The 17,004-nt window shown below is 46.9% G+C and overlaps 3 protein-coding genes across 8 annotated transcripts in view; 2 read left to right on the top strand and 1 right to left on the bottom strand.

Annotated features, from left to right (window-relative positions):
* The window catches only part of nkain4 (sodium/potassium transporting ATPase interacting 4), a 46,883-nt gene extending 42,781 nt beyond the window's left edge, over positions 1-4,102 (top strand). For 3 of the 5 annotated variants that reach the window (XM_081707142.1, XM_081707140.1, XM_027019223.3), the window contains 2 exons: positions 94-178; positions 1,796-4,102. In XM_081707142.1, coding sequence (XP_081563268.1) covers positions 94-178; positions 1,796-1,805 — 95 coding nt within the window. In that variant the 3' untranslated portion in view covers positions 1,806-4,102. The remainder of the gene's footprint in view (positions 1-93; positions 179-1,795) is intronic. The other 2 variants (XR_014119766.1, XM_081707141.1) reach the window with 2 other exon arrangements.
* Positions 4,103-4,566: 464 nt separating this feature from the next.
* birc7 (baculoviral IAP repeat containing 7) lies at positions 4,567-8,527 on the bottom strand. Of its 2 annotated transcripts, none has more exons than XM_027019222.3 (7): positions 7,820-8,527; positions 7,084-7,183; positions 6,405-6,483; positions 6,265-6,310; positions 5,505-5,711; positions 5,272-5,328; positions 4,567-5,015 (listed from the first exon to the last, which is right to left on the bottom strand). In XM_027019222.3, exons 1-7 carry the CDS (start codon positions 8,370-8,372, stop codon positions 4,816-4,818), a joined length of 1,242 nt encoding a protein of 413 aa, XP_026875023.3. In that variant the 5' UTR covers positions 8,373-8,527; the 3' UTR covers positions 4,567-4,815. The 2 variants fall into 2 exon arrangements, with proteins under 2 accessions (XP_026875023.3, XP_026875021.3); XM_027019220.3 differs by having other exon boundaries at positions 6,402-6,483; positions 7,820-8,526.
* Positions 8,528-8,876: 349 nt separating this feature from the next.
* ddx23 (DEAD (Asp-Glu-Ala-Asp) box polypeptide 23) lies at positions 8,877-16,946 on the top strand. Its single transcript, XM_027019236.3, has 17 exons — positions 8,877-9,025; positions 9,954-10,151; positions 10,324-10,443; positions 10,562-10,655; positions 10,744-10,809; positions 11,128-11,266; positions 11,716-11,849; positions 12,031-12,143; positions 12,814-12,957; positions 13,100-13,325; positions 13,424-13,569; positions 13,770-13,947; positions 14,265-14,507; positions 14,752-14,903; positions 14,999-15,107; positions 15,215-15,389; positions 15,914-16,946. Exons 2-17 carry the CDS (start codon positions 9,976-9,978, stop codon positions 16,135-16,137), a joined length of 2,439 nt encoding a protein of 812 aa, XP_026875037.2. The 5' UTR covers positions 8,877-9,025; positions 9,954-9,975; the 3' UTR covers positions 16,138-16,946.
* The last annotated feature ends 58 nt before the right edge of the window (positions 16,947-17,004 follow it).

The raw sequence follows: 17,004 nt of genomic DNA, 5'->3' as shown, positions 1-17,004 counted from the left end.
GTTTCGTGTGTCATTTTCATCTGTCATTGTTTTTTTTTTGTTTTTTTTGTTTTGTTTTTTCAATTTTAATTTGATCCTTTGTTTGGTTTTCAGTTCATTTTATTGGTGGATTCGATCCATTTCCAATCTACCATGTCAATGAGAAACCTTCCCATCTTCTCTTAAAGCCCATGTACCAGTAAGTACCTGCGTGCGTGCGTGCGTGCGTGCGTGTGTGTGTGTTGTCATTCATTCATATGCTCTTATATGGAGTTTATCCTCATGTCATATTCACTTAGCACTACAACGCAAGGTGTAGCACATCAGATCTCATCCCAGATAGTAATTAAACTTTAGCCCTGTGGTAATTAGTTCCTTAATTAGTCCATTCATTAGGTAGTTCAGATTTGCTATAAGGAGGGAGTAATTAAGACTGGCGTTCGCTGAAAGGTGTACAGGTCTTTGACAAATATAGGTCAAGGTTATTTTAAGAAATATTAACTTATCATCACATTAACGTGCCATCACAAATTTCAAAGGATAAACAATTATTTATTAATTATTTGTTTTCTGTGTTGTCTACCATGACATCATTTCATTTCAAATCAGCGTGACACGTGATCAGTGTGATCACAGGGAAAATGCAGCGTATTGTTGAAATGAATTTCGTTTCTGGAGTCAGACAGTCAGCCTGTGTGTCACAGTTACAGCCTCCACGCCAAGAACTCAGTCTCCTCTTTCAGTTTTTGATGAGGCCTCTTGCTGTCCTCTCGGCCCTGAGCTCCTGCCTCTCACCTTCACCGTCGTACGCGCGGCACACCGCATGCCTGGCGTACTGGATGCTCCGTTCTGATAGGATGGCATGCGGTTGGACCGTGGGGTGGTCTGGTCTGGGCACCGGTGACATGCGGTGGGACCGTGGCGTGATCTGGCCTGGGCACCGATGACGTGCACGAAAGGTGCAGCATTCAGACGGTTTCTATGGAGCTTCTCCACCCTCTGCTGACGGTCAGACCGCTCTGCTCTAGGTCTCCATCGCTCCCGTGCCGTGGCTATTTCAGCCTCCACTGGACGCGTGTTCCCTGTAGTTGGCGTGCTGCTCACCACAGAATTCAAATGGTCCAAAGCACACCCCCGCCCCTAGGACTGTACAGGAGAATGGTGCTGGACTCACACCATATATATTTGCCAGGACTCCTCCACATTCCTCCAGGTACACGTGCGTGATCCGAAAGACCGGTTTTCCGCTTTCCCTCTGTGCCGTGACGCTTCATCCCGAGCAGACGCAGAACGCTCTGCTGGCCAAAGCCGTTGCATAACGTTGCAGCGTCAAGCGAATCTCTCCGGCTCGCCGTATTAAAGCTCGCTGCCTTCAAGTCCTGAGGCAGGTATCTTGTTTTGAGTCTTGCGCTGTTCTTACTAAATATGGATCAGTGGATCGAGCTTTCCTTTGTTCGAATTAGCCTTAAATTATGCAGTGTGCTTAAGAAGCATATGCAGAACTTCTCTCTTCCACTGCTTCTTGTGGAGAGAGCCACATGTATTTGCCCCAAGGACATTTTCTCTTGACAGTTTAATCAGGCCTAGTGCAAATGAGGTGTGCTTGTCTTCTCCCCCGTCAGACTTTTAATAAATCACTCGGTGTGTGTGTGTGTGTGTGTGTGTGTGTGTGTGTGTGTGTGTGCCCATGTCCACGTCTGGACAGATTTGTAAGAGTGTATATGCATATAACCTTGACTTTGAGTAACTCTTTTAATGCGTGTGTGTGTGTGTGTGTGTGTGTGTGTGTGTGTGTGTGTGTGTGTGTGTGTTTCAGGCCTGCGTAAGTGAAGGTGTGCTGTGCAGAGGAACAGAGCGCTACTCCCCGGTGCAAGTGTCTGCTCTGCTGTCTCCAGCTCTGTCCCTGTCCCCCTGATCCCTGTCTCCAGCTCTGTCCCTGTCCCCCTGATCCCTGTGTCCCCAGCTCTGTCCCTGTCCCCCTGATCCCTGTGTCCCAGCTCTGTCCCTGTCCCCCTGATCCCTGTGTCCCAGCTCTGTCCCTGTCCCCCTGATCCCTGTGTCCCCAGCTCTGTCCCTGTCCCCCTGATCCCTGTGTCTCCAGCTCTGTCCCTGTCCCCCTGATCCCTGTGTCTCCAGCTCTGTCCCTGTCCCCGTTCCCTGTATCCCCAGCTCTGTCCCTGTCCCCCTGATCCCTGTGTCCCAGCTCTGTCCCTGTCCCCCTGATCCCTGTGTCTCCAGCTCTGTCCCTGTCCCCCTGATCCCCGTGTCTCCAGCTCTGTCCCTGTCCCCCTGATCCCTGTGTCCCCAGCTCTGTCCCTGTCCCCCTGATCCCCGTATCCCCAGCTCTGTCCCTGTCCCCCTGATCCCCGTGTCCCCAGCTCTGTCCCTGTCCCCCTGATCCCTGTGTCCCAAGCTCTGTCCCTGTCCCCCTGATCCCTGTGTCCCCAGCTCTGTCCCTGTCCCCCTGATCCCTGTGTCCCCAGCTCTGTCCCTGTCCCCCTGATCCCTGTATCCCCAGCTCTGTCCCTGTCCCCCTGATCCCTGTGTCCCCAGCTCTGTCCCTGTCCCCCTGATCCCTGTGTCTCCAGCTCTGTCCCTGTCCCCCTGATCCCTGTGTCTCCAGCTCTGTCCCTGTCCCCCTGATCCCTGTGTCCCCAGCCCTGGCTACCCCTCTCAGGGGGTGGCATGGCATGCAGGGGGTGTGAATGCAGCTTGAGGGCCTGCGTGGGAGGGACTCAAACAAAAAAACCTGACTGGCCAAACTCAGAACCACATAAGACAACAAATCCCAAAGTTTGGAGAAAAGCATTCCATCCGGAGCTGTTATGCAAAGAAAATATTGATGTTAGTGACATGAATGAGATCATTCAGTCCAGAGTGTTAATAGTCTGTTTCTTTTAGTGTTAAGACTTAAGTCCAAAGTGCTGTGATTTTGTTTTACCTAAGAACTTATCAGTATTTGAACTTGGTTGTGGCAGTATGGAGCTACAATATTCAGTGTTCTGTTTTCACGTCGTGAATATTTTAACGCGGTGTTTTTTAATTAATGCGCCTAGAGATCAAAGTGAAGTGTGTTGAATAGTTTGCATGCATGTGGGTTGGAGGACAGGGATCCATGGGAATTCATGCCTCTGTGAAAGTTTAAACGACCTCACCTTGCATTTTAATATGGCCCAGCACAAAAGCCCAGGACAAGGCAGTGATGTTTTTTTTAATCTGTTCGTACAGTCCAGAAAGTGGGTTCGACGGCTAGTTGTAATTCCACCTGCTACATCATAATCCAAGGTAACAGTTAACCTCTTTTCCACTGTCCTTGCCAAGCTACTGCGTTCGTTTGGAATTAGCTGTCAGAGGGGGATAAACTGGAAAAGTCGATTAGAGCACGGCTTGTTGACTTGACCAAGTGTTGGGGTGTTGTAGCTTGATTTTCAACAAAGGGCTGTGCACCTTGATGTGGTCACCTTTGCCCTCATAGTCTGCATCTCTGGATCTGTCCTTCAAATTTGGAACTGAACAGTCAAGACAGATTTATGAATTTTAATATAATCAAGTACTGGAAAAAAAATTTGCTTATGTATTTTCAGATTTTATCCACACTTGCTGCCGTAGTAATGATTACAACAATAACTGTATCCCACTAGGTCGTCACTATTGACCCTATATTATAGTGCCCCCTAGTGTGTAATGTGCTTCTCTACAACTAACGTTTTTTGAGCTATATCTGTAACACAGGGACCAGCGAGAATTTTTTCCCCCCGTTTTTTAATGTACACGCAGATGATACTTGTACACATTTGTAATTCTGAAGTAAATTTGTTTAGGATTTTCTGAAGGCCAGCTATCCAGGACGCGTGATTATCTGTTGCCGGCGCATGACTGTTGTAAATGAGTGAAATGAACGTCCGTTCTTCCCCAACCCTGCCGTGCTGCCTCTGACTCTCTTTTCACTCGTCTGCTGCCGTCATCTCTCATCTTACAGGAGAGTCCTGAGGGAATGACGACTACTCCAGTTCTCCACTGCTGTCCCGCCGATACTGTGATCTTATCTGTCACCACACGTTTGCTCTTCAGAATTGTAAATAGACATTTGTTAATAAAATAAATAGTTTAAAAAAAAAAAAAATGATGTGTACTTTTCATCAAACATCCCCATTGATTCTTCATGCCTCCCTGATCAGGGTTATTGATCAGATGGGTGGTGCTGACTTCTAAAGGTGCAAAGGCAATCAGAAAACCTGCACGGGCAGTTCTGATCGGCAGGGGGCTGCTTCTTCACACGGATGAAAGTCTTTGATTAAAGTTTGGGAATTCAAAGGTAAAAAGGTGAAGACAAGGCAGGTTCATTCTGAACTTTGACAAACCAGAAGAGCAGAAGAGCCCCATAAAACACAAAACTCACAAACCCACTAATGTGAAACGTCCGGTTTAACATGGACGTTCATGGGTTGTCTTTGATACCGGTGCTTTTCTAAATGTGTTGGAGAGCAATTACTTTTTTTTTTTTTGCATAAACACACCTCTAAGAGGGTCAGTACACGAAACCTGACCAAACACCAAAGCAAAAAAGATGCGTGGTTTTCTCCGTAGCATAATCAGACTGAACCTTCCATATTTTAATTGAGTAGAACCCAAAACTAGAGGACACACACTGCAGTCAGAAGACTAGATATTATTCAGTAAATAATATTTTCCATAAACGGCTTTCCTTCCTTCTCGGAGGCACTAATTCTATTGGTGGCTAAACGTAGTTAGTTAGTTTTTTCTGCCACCTTCCCCACAGTGCAGTGTCTCGGGGGAGGGCGTGCACGTGGGTTAAAGCGTAGACACACGCCGGCCTCAGGACATGAAGGCGTAGACGCTGCCGCGGATTAACGATCTACAGATGGGGCAGTGGTGTAGGCTGGCAGCACAGTCCCTGCAGACAACCAGGTGACCGCAGGGGATGAAGACCATGGACACCTGGTGGTCCATGCACACCTTGCAGGTGCGTTCCTCCTGAAGCTGCCTCAGCCGCTCCTCAGTGCTCAGGTTCTGTGCTGCAAAGCACACACACACACCCCACACCCCTAGTCATGAGAGGACACTAAAATTCCTGCATCATAACTCAATTACAGGACATGAAACCATTTTCTCCTTTGTGAGGCTACTTATGCATAATAGATTAGATTAATAAATTATAGTATAACACACTGTCATGAGATAGAACGAGCTTAAAGACTATTTTCACGCATACATGCACACACAAAACGCACGATGAAAGCTTCAAACAGCACTAACTTGGACCTTTCTTACCGGCCGAGGCCTGAGTTGTCATTCCACCGGTACTGCCACCCTGCCTCGCCACAGGATCTGGAAGGAACAAAACCATCCGTGCGTTAGAAAGGGGAGCTCGGAAAGACCCCTACGCACTCCCAGACCGCCTGGTCGGGCTGATGTGATGCAGCGTGCTCCACCCAAAAGTCCCAAGTGTGATTTCCCCCCTCCTCCTCACGCTCGTCTTCTGAGAAACGGACGACAGCCCGCACCTGTGCTGGGCTCGCTGCCCTGCTCCTCCTCCTCCCGCAGGATGTCAGCCACCAGGTTGGAAATGGAGGTGTACTGGTGGCCGGTGAGCAGGTAGCGCGACTGCGCCAGGCCCTCCACCAACGCCCGCTGAAAGCCCATCTGCAGCGCCGCCTGTACCACGGGAGACGACACGGCTGCCTCCACCCCGCTCTGCCCGCTCAGCGACTCTACCAGCGGGGGAGAACAAGCAGGGAGCGTGTGCATTCTCAAGATCTCAAGTAAGCGATAAGCAACAGGCCACGACATGTAAGAACTGGCCTATAGCTAAACCAATTAGTTTTATTTCTAACAACGAGCATCAGAAAACTCTAAGGGAGGGTGTGGCCTCGTCGTTGGACTCGTCAAACGAAGTTCACGGAGGACTGCACCGCGAGTCAAATCCCTGCTCATTTCCTCTAACGCTGACGGATCGCAACCTTATTTTTGTGACCACGAGAAACCGCCCACGCAGTTTCATCGTCTCTCGAACCGAGCAGCTAGATAATGGGGAAGATGAGGCGCATTACTTAAAACCATAAGTTTTGTTTTCAGTTTCTTCCAAGCAAGAATGATCGTACTAAACCACTCGAGCAAGTTTCACTGTTGCCGTAGTGCCATCTGAGAGCTATCTTACAGTCTATCTAAAAAGTATTGACCGGACTCTTGCGTTGTATGCTTGCTTGTTTGTTTTTCTGACCCAGTTCCATCTCACGTGTCTGATTCACGTGCTGATTAACTTACCATGGTTGGTGGGAACGTGTCCTGCAGTTGGAGTCTGAATTGCACCCTGCAAGCGACAGACATTGTGAATTAGTCTTGATTAAATCACTAAGTTACGACTCGTTACAAGTAATCATTACATAACTAAGGAGACGTGCCACCATCTCAGAGGTGTTGACGTAAGATTGCTGAATGGTGTTGACGTTCTCCTGTCCTCTTGCTTGAAGCAAAAACTCGCATCTAAAGCAACACAAGTCCAGAGAATAGAAAAAAAACCTTGAGAACAAACACCTAATAACTAACTTTAAACACTACACTTAAATACACCACCTTTCTGTGATCAATACAGTCTTTTTTGCATTGCTGAGACATTATACATTACTGAGAGTTTCACATACATAGCTTGCATTCCGGTCTTTGCAGCAAGTCTGATGTTTTACGGTATGTATTTAAACCCTGTCTTGGTCCCTGTGTCTTGGCTGTTCATCAAATGTTTGGATGAATGGATGCTTGAATGGATGTAAAGTCGTGTTTAACTTTCCTAGCCTGTATGTTAATTCTAGCCTTCGTGTTTCTTAGTCTGAGTTCTCCCTAGCCGGTTATATTCTGCTCCCCGTTTGCCTTCGTGTGTTTGTTTATCATGTATCCCCCGTACTCTCCGGTTTGGCTCAATGACCCTGGACCGTTATAATGACTCTGAATCTGGATTTGCCCCTAATAAAGCTCACTTGTGTCCGCCTCCTTAGCGCTCATCGTTACATTAAATCTTGCACCATGTTTTACACTATGAGATTAAGTTACCATGTAATTTTGCACATTTTAAAAGAAGCAGTGTGTTACCGTGGGAACCACTTAGCATGTTCCTGCCATGGATTGTCCCCAGACTCCCAGTCCCTCAGAGCGCCATCACAGAAGAAACACGTCACATTATCGCCATGGCCTGAACAGATCATTAGCCAATCAATGGGTGTTTCAAATTCCTCCCTAAGAGCTATACGCACAGGTTTATAAGTGATGTGGTCTGAAATTATACATTTAAAAAGCAGAATGTACTACAGTTGAATGAGCAGCAGTTTCTAAATGATGGAAGCCTTGATTTTTATTTTTTTTTTTTGGTAATGTAATTTTTAATGCACAGTGAGGTTAAAGCGACTGGTTGCTCGTGTCACTAAACATTTTCCGACTACTAAATGTCTATAATCTTGTTGGCGTTCATACTTTTCTTACGTTTGTTTCCAGTGTAAAGATAGAAAATGTGGTAGTTTTGCTCTACTAATAGTATCAGGCCTATTTCAAATCGCGCGGTCCAGCTCATAATAGCATTGTGAGGTGTATCTCGTGACCTGGCGCACAATTGGGCAGTCCGGTTCTTTCCTCGCAGTTTCACTGCTGCAATTTCACAAAACGAAAGTAGAGATCTCGTGTCAACAGGCTAAAGGATTCAGCAAAGACCCCCGGTGGCTTCGCCGCTGTTCATACTTTCTTGTTCATACCACAAACTACACTGCACGGGTTCACGCTGCTCCGCGCACGCGTTTAAATTACTGTAGGCTACGAGCGCCACTGGTATACAAACCCGTGTAGAAGAAGCCTGCCCTTGCCAGTGCGTCTGGCTGAATTAGAGCTCCCCGGGGCCAGTTGTGAAATGTGGCGAGGCGGCTTTCTTCGGACCCCATCTCCGGGCACACGGCCTGTCCAGTCGTGACCTGTTCTTGCATTTGCTGACTCAAAACCTGTCCATCAACTGAATCGGTGGAGCGTGCAGGGCGCGCAACATTGCCTACATTTCTCCCTAAAACGAAGTCGCAGGCTGGAAAGTGTCTCCGGTGCTCCTCAAACGGGTGGTCGCCCCGGACCCAGTCTTTTAGCGTCCCTTTACAGCAAAAGCACCGAACCGCGTCGTCACTTTCCAAAAAGTAAAAGCCAGCACGAGCGAGGTCCGCCGGTGTAACCGGAGCGTCTCGTGGCCAGTTTTGGAAAGTTCGGAGTCTGTCTTCCTCGCTGCACGTCCCGAACCGCGCCCCCGTGTCTCTCCGTGAGCCCGGGGGGCCCTCGTTTCCGTTGCCGGTCATTCCGCGCACGTCCCACAGCGGTCCGTACAGGTACGGCTCAAATCCGCCACTGGCCATGTGATAGCCGCTGGTAGAAAGGCGAGCCGCCAGCTTTGAAGAATAGCTTTCTGGAAAGAGAAAGCGATAACTGCGCAGTATGCAGCGCTCGCATTTCTTTCCCTGTCTCTATAAGCAAACGACCTACGTTGTGTATTTATCATGACAGTGATGCTTTGCAGAGTAAAAAATGGAAATTAGAGGAAGCGTTAGAAGTTGATCACGCATTTAAACTCTACCCCAGTGGAAAATCAGCAGTTTCTTGTTGAGTTTATTATGCCCAAATAAAAGACTATATAACCTTCGCGAACAATAATGTAGTGAACAACTGCGGCTTTTTGCATTTTAAAAAGGACATCAACGGGGGAGATGTTTTTCAAACTTATTTAGACCCACGAGGCGGGTTTGGATTACGCTATAATTTAGGCTAATATTTTACCCCTAGAAAGATATCGATTTCGGAAATACGGCGTTTGAGTTTTGCGCTGCTTTTATAGACCGCATAATCTGACTTGGTTTTGGAGCGATTGTCGCATTACTGGGCGGCGGTGGGGTTGGACCACAACACCCAAGATCCTTTACGGGAGCCTTACGTCACATGTTGATCTAGAGCAATATGGCGGCTCACTGAAAACGGATGGACTTCGTAAGCGTTTGGTTTTCGAAATATTAGGGTAAGTTGTTGAATGAAATCGGAAAGGATTATATTTCAGAACAACCGTGTAGGTTTGAAATATGGTGCTTGTTATTTAAAAGTCAATTCGGGGGTTAAAATCGGCCCTGCATTCAAAGCATAGGTTCATTTTTGACCTTATTGTGCCTAGCTAGGTAGCTAACAAGCTAGGAATAGCTGAACTGCTAACGCTAGCTAGCGTCGTAGTCTACCATGAACAGGACTATGTTGTAAGGTTAGCTTAGCTAAGAATCTTGCTAAGGTTATAAATGTTAGCCTTACCTGGTATTGAAAACTGGAATTGTATCTCTTTTACAGCTTTTTTTTAATCTTCAAATGATGACTGAGTAAATCTAAGAAATGTTCTTCTAAACATGGTGTGCCGCTTTTTTCATTCACTGATCGTCTTAGTATGGTATCTCTCTTGTTCTTAGAATCACCCATTAAAAGTATCTTTCACTGCAAAAAAGAAGAACAAGTCTAGCTAGATATCCATAGATAACTTAACTTAATTTCAGGTTTAGTGTTTACTATGCTCGCAGGCTAGCTATGTGCATGAGCCTGTTTGTGCTTTACCTTGTCATCATTCTACCAGGCATTTTGATGCTTTGAGGTAAGTATTGCTAGGCATGTCTTTAACAGCGTATCCACCTGCTAACTCCTCGAGTCTCTTTAAAATGCCAACGGACATGCTGATGCGTTTAATATGATAAAAAAGCATAAACTTGCAAACCTTGATGTAAACAGAAATTCAAGAGTAGAGCAAATAGTCTTGCTGCAACTTAAACCCTCAGTGTGTCTAGGAGATGAATTGTATTTTTTTCTGGAGGGCAGAGTTAGATTGTCCAGTTTGTCATCGAAAAGATCTTATTGTGTGTGTCTGATCATTGCTTCACAGTTAACAATTCAGATGTTTCTTTTTCCCTCAGTCGGTACGACATACCTTCACAGATGGCTGGCGACTCATCAGAAAAAAGAGACTTGGAGGGCTCAGGGGCCAGAGAGCGAAAGCGTAGTCGCTCACGTTCCCGGGACAGAGATCGCAAAGGTTCCCCGGGGAAGGACCGCAAGCGGCATCGATCACGGGAACGGAAACGCTCCCGCAGTCGTTCCAAATCTGCAGAAAGGTGTTTAATCTTCAGTTACTGGGAGCTGTTACTACTGGGAACTGTACTATAATCATGGTTTTCTCCAGCAGGATTTGAATGACCCATTTCATTGTGGGTCACTGTATTGCCTTGTTACTCATTGTCAATTGGAGTGGCTTGTTTAAATCTCCCAAATGTTTGGTCTGAACAGAGATCGCCGTCAGAAAGACAAAGAGAGAGACAGAGAGAAGGACCGGGACAGAAGCCGCAAGGACCGGGACAGAGACAAGGATAGCCACAGACGAGATAAAGACCGTAGTAGGAAATCCAGGTAGGAGGTGATCTCTGCTAGAGTCTACTGACTCCTGTGTTACAGAGCAGGAGAAACGGCAGGAGAGGTTCTCCCTACCGTTCTCATCTCCATCCACTAGTCTATTCTCTGTTTTTAGGAGCACTTCTCCTAAGTCCAGGGATGCGAAACTGAAGAGAGAAAAAGATGTGAAGAAAGAGGAAGATGATGAGGAAGACAAGAAGAAGGAGAAGGTACCCCGTTAGACAGCCGTGGATTTGCACGCGTTTTCCTCTTCCCCTTCGTCTCGCTTCCTCTTCTTCTCGCTGTGCTGTGTTCCAGGTGCAGCCTCTCTCTCTCGAGGAGCTTCTGGCTAAGAAGAAAGCCGAGGAAGAGGCCGAGGCCAAGGTGAGGACATGACACCTATGAACGGACCAGACGCAAAATATGAAATATTTGGCATTTTCTGTGCGTTTCATTCTCTTTGACTTCAGTTTTCAAATGATTGGTAACAGTTTCAATCATTTCACTTCTCTTGTAATGTTAGTGTTACTAAGGACGTCGACATCGTCTTGTTTGAGCCAGACCCACTTTAAGGGCCTCGCCATTGTGTCACATGGGCCGCTGAACGTCACATCCCGGATGATGTAATGGACTGGGATGAAGGAGTCTGATTCTGGAGAGTGGTGCGTGGCCTTCACGGCCTTTCCCATTTGTTCCCTGTAGCCGAAGTTCCTGTCCAAGGCTGAGCGGGAGGCAGAGGCTCTGAAGCGCCGGGAGCTGGTGGCAGAGGAACGCCGCCGGCAGATTGACGATGAGAGGAGGAAGAGGAGGGTTTTCCAGGACATTGGGAGGAAGATGTTGGGTGTGTGCTGGGGCCAACCATCTTAGGGTTTCTTACAGCTTTTTGAAGAGACGAGTGTTGAATTTAAAACACTGACCCATTGTCCATGTGCATTTACGGTCTGTATCCCACCCCTGTGCTGCAGTGTTAATATCCTGCACAGCACATTTTAACCATAAAAAGAATCTTTCACTGTATTGTTAGGAGTTAGCCATTTTATGCATTATCATAAATGCACACATTTTGATCAAATGAATAAATACAACAGTGGTTGTTTCATTTCGTTTTAAGCATTCGCCGGAGGCCCTTATCCAGAGTAACTTAGTTATATTTAGTACGACAGCCTTTGTGCTTCTTGGGAATTCATTTTGCACTATCCAGCAAGTCGGCAGTGTAGTGAAGCCGCTGTTGAGCGCTAACATGCACGATGCCCCTTGGTGACACCCCCCCTGTGCTTTGGCACGGAACAGAGGACCCTCAGGAGAGAGAGCGGCGTGAACGCAGGGAGCGCATGGAACGGGAGAACAATGGCAACGAGGATGACGAGGGGCGGCAGAAGATAAGAGAGGAGAAAGACAAAAGCAAAGAGCTCCACGCCATCAAAGTAAGCACGCTCTCATAGCAGGACACGCTCGTCTGCTGCTTGTGGAAACGTCGTCATTACCTGTCGTTTGTTAGAAGGAGCGTGCCCCAGGAACATGGGCAGAAAGTATCTCGAGAGCATGTAGTCCTAAAACCTGTACTTGAGTGATGTTCCACGTTTTCCCACCTGTCGTGTTCCTCAGGAGCGTTATCTAGGTGGGGTGAAGAAGAGGCGTCGCACGAGGCACCTGAACGACCGGAAGTTCGTGTTCGAGTGGGACGCGTCCGAGGACACGTCCATCGATTACAACCCGCTGTGAGTGCCGCACGTATTGTAAACATCAAATATTTGGCTGGCGTTTCGAAGTTTCTGTAGCTTCATTGTGTAGCTTCATCATGTCGACAGAGGTTTTTGTTTAAGATGGAGCTTTTAATGTTATTAAAAAAAAAATGGTGGATTAGAAATAGACCCGGATAGTTTACCACACGGAGCCACGTCGCGCGCGTCAGAATGTAAGCAGGATCCTCGGCCGTGTGGGAGCTTTTCGCAGCGTAGCTAAATATCTGCATAATCCATGACAAAGGAAGGCCTGACAAACTGAACCATCTCAAACATGTAGCCATGCGTTTGCATGCAAGTCCAGTGGCTCTGGCCCAACATGGTCACGCTATACATATTTTCGGCACACATTCATAGAACATTTTACTTTATTTGTGCTACGACACATTATAATGTATATAACATTACTACCCACCGGATATATTTTGAACTGCAGCATTGAGCGTGCTTAGCATTGGGGTAAATAATTAAGTGTTTATATAATTTTTTTGTCCATGTTTCCAAAAATTCAGAAATTGATTTAGAAAACAGATGAGCAGTCCAAGTTTGAAATGTAATTCATACCACTGCTTGTTAATCGAGCTTTAGTCTGCAACTGTAGTATGTATTTTTCATTACTGATGATAGTGTGTGTGTGTGTGTTCAGGTATAAAGAGAAACATCAGGTACAGCTGTATGGGCGAGGTTTCATTGCAGGCATCGACCTCAAGCAGCAAAAAAGAGACCAGTCTCGTTTCTATGGTGACCTCATGGAGAAGAGGCGCACTATGGAGGAAAAGGAGCAAGAAGAGTGAGTTTCTTCCTCCCTGCCTCCTTCTTTCACATGCGCCCAAATGAGCCGTCCTCTTCCTCGTCATACTCCGCCATGGGGGGGTGTCTGGAGCACGTGGCGCTTAGTTACCGTAGCCATGTCAACCGGTGTGTCTGTGCAGGCAGCGTCTGAAGAAGATGCGGAAGAAGGAGGCCAAGCAGCGGTGGGACGATCGGCACTGGTCCCAGAAGAAGCTGGACGAGATGACGGACAGGGACTGGCGCATCTTTCGCGAGGACTACAGCATCACCACCAAGGGCGGCAAGATACCCAACCCCATCCGCAACTGGAAGGAGTACGACCTGCCCGCCCACATCCTGGAGGTCATCGACAAGTGTGGTTACAAGGTGGGGCGTTGCGCCGCTAGCCCGTTTTGATACAGTCGTTGGTTGATGTCGACGCGGTTAAATGCGTCTTCTTCTTTTCTGTCCTGCTGTTTTGTCAGGACCCAACACCCATCCAGAGACAGGCCATTCCTATTGGCTTGCAGAACCGTGACATCATTGGCGTGGCCGAAACCGGTAGCGGTAAAACTGCTGCCTTCCTCATTCCCTTGTTGGTATGGATCACCACACTTCCAAAGATTGACAGGTGAGAGGAGTCAGTGCTGTCTTCATTTGTCCTCATTCTTTGTAGAATTCTTTGGCTTTTGTATGATGCAGCTTTGCTATGAGGTACACAGTCTTATTAGTGAAACTTTTAGAATTTTTTTTTTGTTTAAATTGCTACTGCCTAGGTAGGTTAGCGCGTGTGTGTGTGTGTGTGTGCGTGTGTGTGTGTGTGTGTTTCAGGCTTGAGGACTCTGATCAGGGCCCATATGCTGTGATCTTGGCCCCAACCCGTGAATTAGCCCAGCAGATCGAAGAGGAGACCATCAAGTTTGGCAAACCTCTGGGCATCCGCACAGTGGCTGTGATTGGTGGAATCTCCAGAGAGGACCAGGGTTTCAGACTCCGGATGGGCTGTGAGGTCAGCCACCACATTAGTTTCTTCCTGTCTGTGTTAATGTAATTAAGTGTGTGTGTGGTTTTTTTGTTTTGATTTGTTTTTTTTAATTTATGCAAGTTTATTTATTGCATGTAGAATATATATTTATATATAAAATATAGTTGTACACTTTTATAAGGAAGTCATACTTCCTGGAGGGTGGTTTTATTTAAGAAATTGTTATTTAACAAATGTCATTCATTTGTTTTTAAAATATTGTCTGTACTACAGACAGTTTGATCTACTACAGACAATTTGAACTACTTGATCTGAGGGCTTGTTTTCGTCTTCATCCTCAGATCGTGATCGCCACACCCGGTCGTCTGATCGACGTGCTTGAGAACCGCTACCTGGTGCTCAGCAGGTGCACGTACGTGGTACTGGACGAGGCTGACAGGATGATTGACATGGGCTTCGAACCCGACGTTCAGAAGATTCTGGAACACATTCCTGTGACCAATCAGAAACCAGACACAGACGAAGCGGAGGATCCAGAGAAGATGACGTTGAACTTTGAGTCTGGCAAGCACAAGTACAGACAGGTCAGAAGAACCATGTATTGAACACCAATGCAAAACACGGCATTCCAAAACACAAACGTGGAACTAACGTCCGTGAACTAGCTGAGCGATTCCATACGACCACAGTATCAAGAACTGAAGCTGAAAGTGTACAAAATTCCACTTAAGACAAAATCTTTATGCTTCCTGATAATTTTCTCCTTTCATCCCTAGATTTTTCTAACTTGCTACATTTGTCGTTTTGCGTGTCGTTATTCCGTTGTAGACGGTCATGTTCACAGCTACCATGCCTCCTGCCGTGGAACGACTGGCCAGAAGCTACCTGCGGCGCCCTGCGGTGGTGTACATCGGCTCTGCGGGCAAACCGCACGAGAGGGTGGAACAGAAGGTCATCCTCATGTCAGAGGGCGAGAAGAGGTCGGGAACGTCTGGCGCGTCCTTTCCCAACACTTTCCCAGTGTGTGTACCCGTGTCATATCTGGGTTTTCATTGTTCATGTACACCCCTAACAGGAAGAAGCTTCTGGAAGTCCTCTCGCACGGCTTCGAGCCGCCCATCATCATCTTCGTCAACCAGAAGAAGGGCTGCGACGTGTTGGCCAAGTCTTTGGAGAAGATGGGGGTGAGTCACCAAGTCTTGCCCAGCGCTCCTGTGGTGTTTCCGATTTAGCCAGGTGAGTAGAGCAGAGGTTCCTGACCTTGTGACCTTTGTGTCCAACCCCCCCCCAGTACAACGCTTGCACACTGCACGGTGGAAAAGGACAGGAGCAGAGAGAGTTTGCCCTTTCCAACCTGAAGGCGGGCGCCAAAGACATCCTGGTGGCCACGGATGTGGCTGGCAGAGGTATCGACATCCAGGATGTCTCCATGGTTGTCAACTACGACATGGCCAAGAACATCGAGGGTGAGTCTACTACCCGGTTTGAAGTTCCTCTTAGACTTAAGGCTTCTTCTTATTGCTTTAAATTTTGCCCAGAAAAATACGAACACCTAAGATTGTTTGTTTTGTACATGAATGTTTTTAAAGTGGCACTAATAAGCTACTTTATCAGAAACCCATCTTGGGGAGCACTCGTGGGTGACTGTTACCACGTACAGTTTGGGTTGGTCATCGTCTAGACCCTCCTGTGTCCCAGACCACAGGACCACCATTTTATAGCTCGAGCACTGAGAAATTGGCCATACCGATAGAGAGGCTACAGCGTGTTGCTTTTTGTTAGGACTTTGTGTGCGAAAGTTAAGTCTAACTGATTTAAAGTGGAAGGTGTGTATGGTATCAATATAGCCACGGTCCAGCGAACGCGTAGGACGGTGCGTTAAGCTGTTCACGAATCTCTACAAATGGGGTGCAAGATGTACAAGTTCAGTGCTGTCATGGAGACTAGCAAAGACGGTCCCGTTTACTGTCCCGCGTTTGGTCTTGCGCAGACTACATCCATCGCATTGGCCGTACGGGTCGTGCCGGGAAGAGCGGCGTGGCAATGACCTTCCTCACCAAAGAGGACTCGTCGGTGTTCTACGACCTGAAGCAGGCCATCTTGGAGAGCCCCGTGTCCACGTGCCCCCCCGAGCTGACCAACCATCCGGACGCCCAGCACAAGCCCGGCACGATCCTCACCAAGAAGAGGCGCGAGGAGACCATCTTCGCCTGAGCGTCTGCGCTGGACGGGTGCATCTCAGTCTCCGGCTGGTCTGGCACTTTTCATCCAGCTTGCATTTCTCAGCACTGGGCTTTTATATGCTGTTGTGCGAGAATGCCCTCATCCATAAATTCGATATGGACAGTAGTACAAACCAAAGTGTGATGTGGTTGAGGTTTTTTTTGGGGTTTTTTAAACAAATGTGACATTTTTCAATTGTGTAAAAATATGGACAGGCCAGCGTGCTTAAGTAAATGTGAGTAATCTTTTTCATTTGCCAGCTAAACTTAAGATCCTACGGCTCTTAATGTTTAAATATGTTTATGGATTAGCAATAAAGCGCATTAGGCTGAGCTGATCGTTCTTTTCGCAAACTGTAAAAATAAATGGCATAAGTGGAGAATGTTGACATGCAAACAACAATCGGAAACAAAGCCACAGCAAAAAATAAAAGTACATAAAAGTACATTGTTTATTATAATTATTAGCATTTTTAGATTCATTTAAATAGAAAGCATTCTATACAGCATCAAGCAGTGTGTTGTCTTCAGAAAGATTGGCAAGGGGTCACTGTAGTGTTTGATGGGGTCATAACTAGTGCATTTATTGCATTACAAAGCAGACAAATTTTATATATAATGTGTTTTAAATTATTCTTTTCTATCTACATAGAAAAGGAAGTTGTGATGTTCTAAGGCGGTATCTTTCCACAGTTGTATTGCATACAGAATAGAAGACGAAAGAAATTGGTTGAATTATACCCACTGTAAAAGTTGTGCTTCTTATACCCCAAAAGAAGAAAAATAAACTACTGTATTGTAGTTACTGTGTTGGTCCGCTAGAAAACGACGGGGCGTCGTCGTACAGTAAATTAACCAC

This window comes from Electrophorus electricus, chromosome 24 (assembly GCF_041902795.1).
Source record: "Electrophorus electricus isolate QZ-2024a chromosome 24, ASM4190279v1, whole genome shotgun sequence".
Taxonomy (NCBI): Eukaryota; Metazoa; Chordata; class Actinopteri; order Gymnotiformes; family Gymnotidae; genus Electrophorus; species Electrophorus electricus.
The sequence above is the reverse complement of the archived record's forward strand: the minus strand, read 5'-3'. Positions and strand labels throughout refer to the sequence as shown.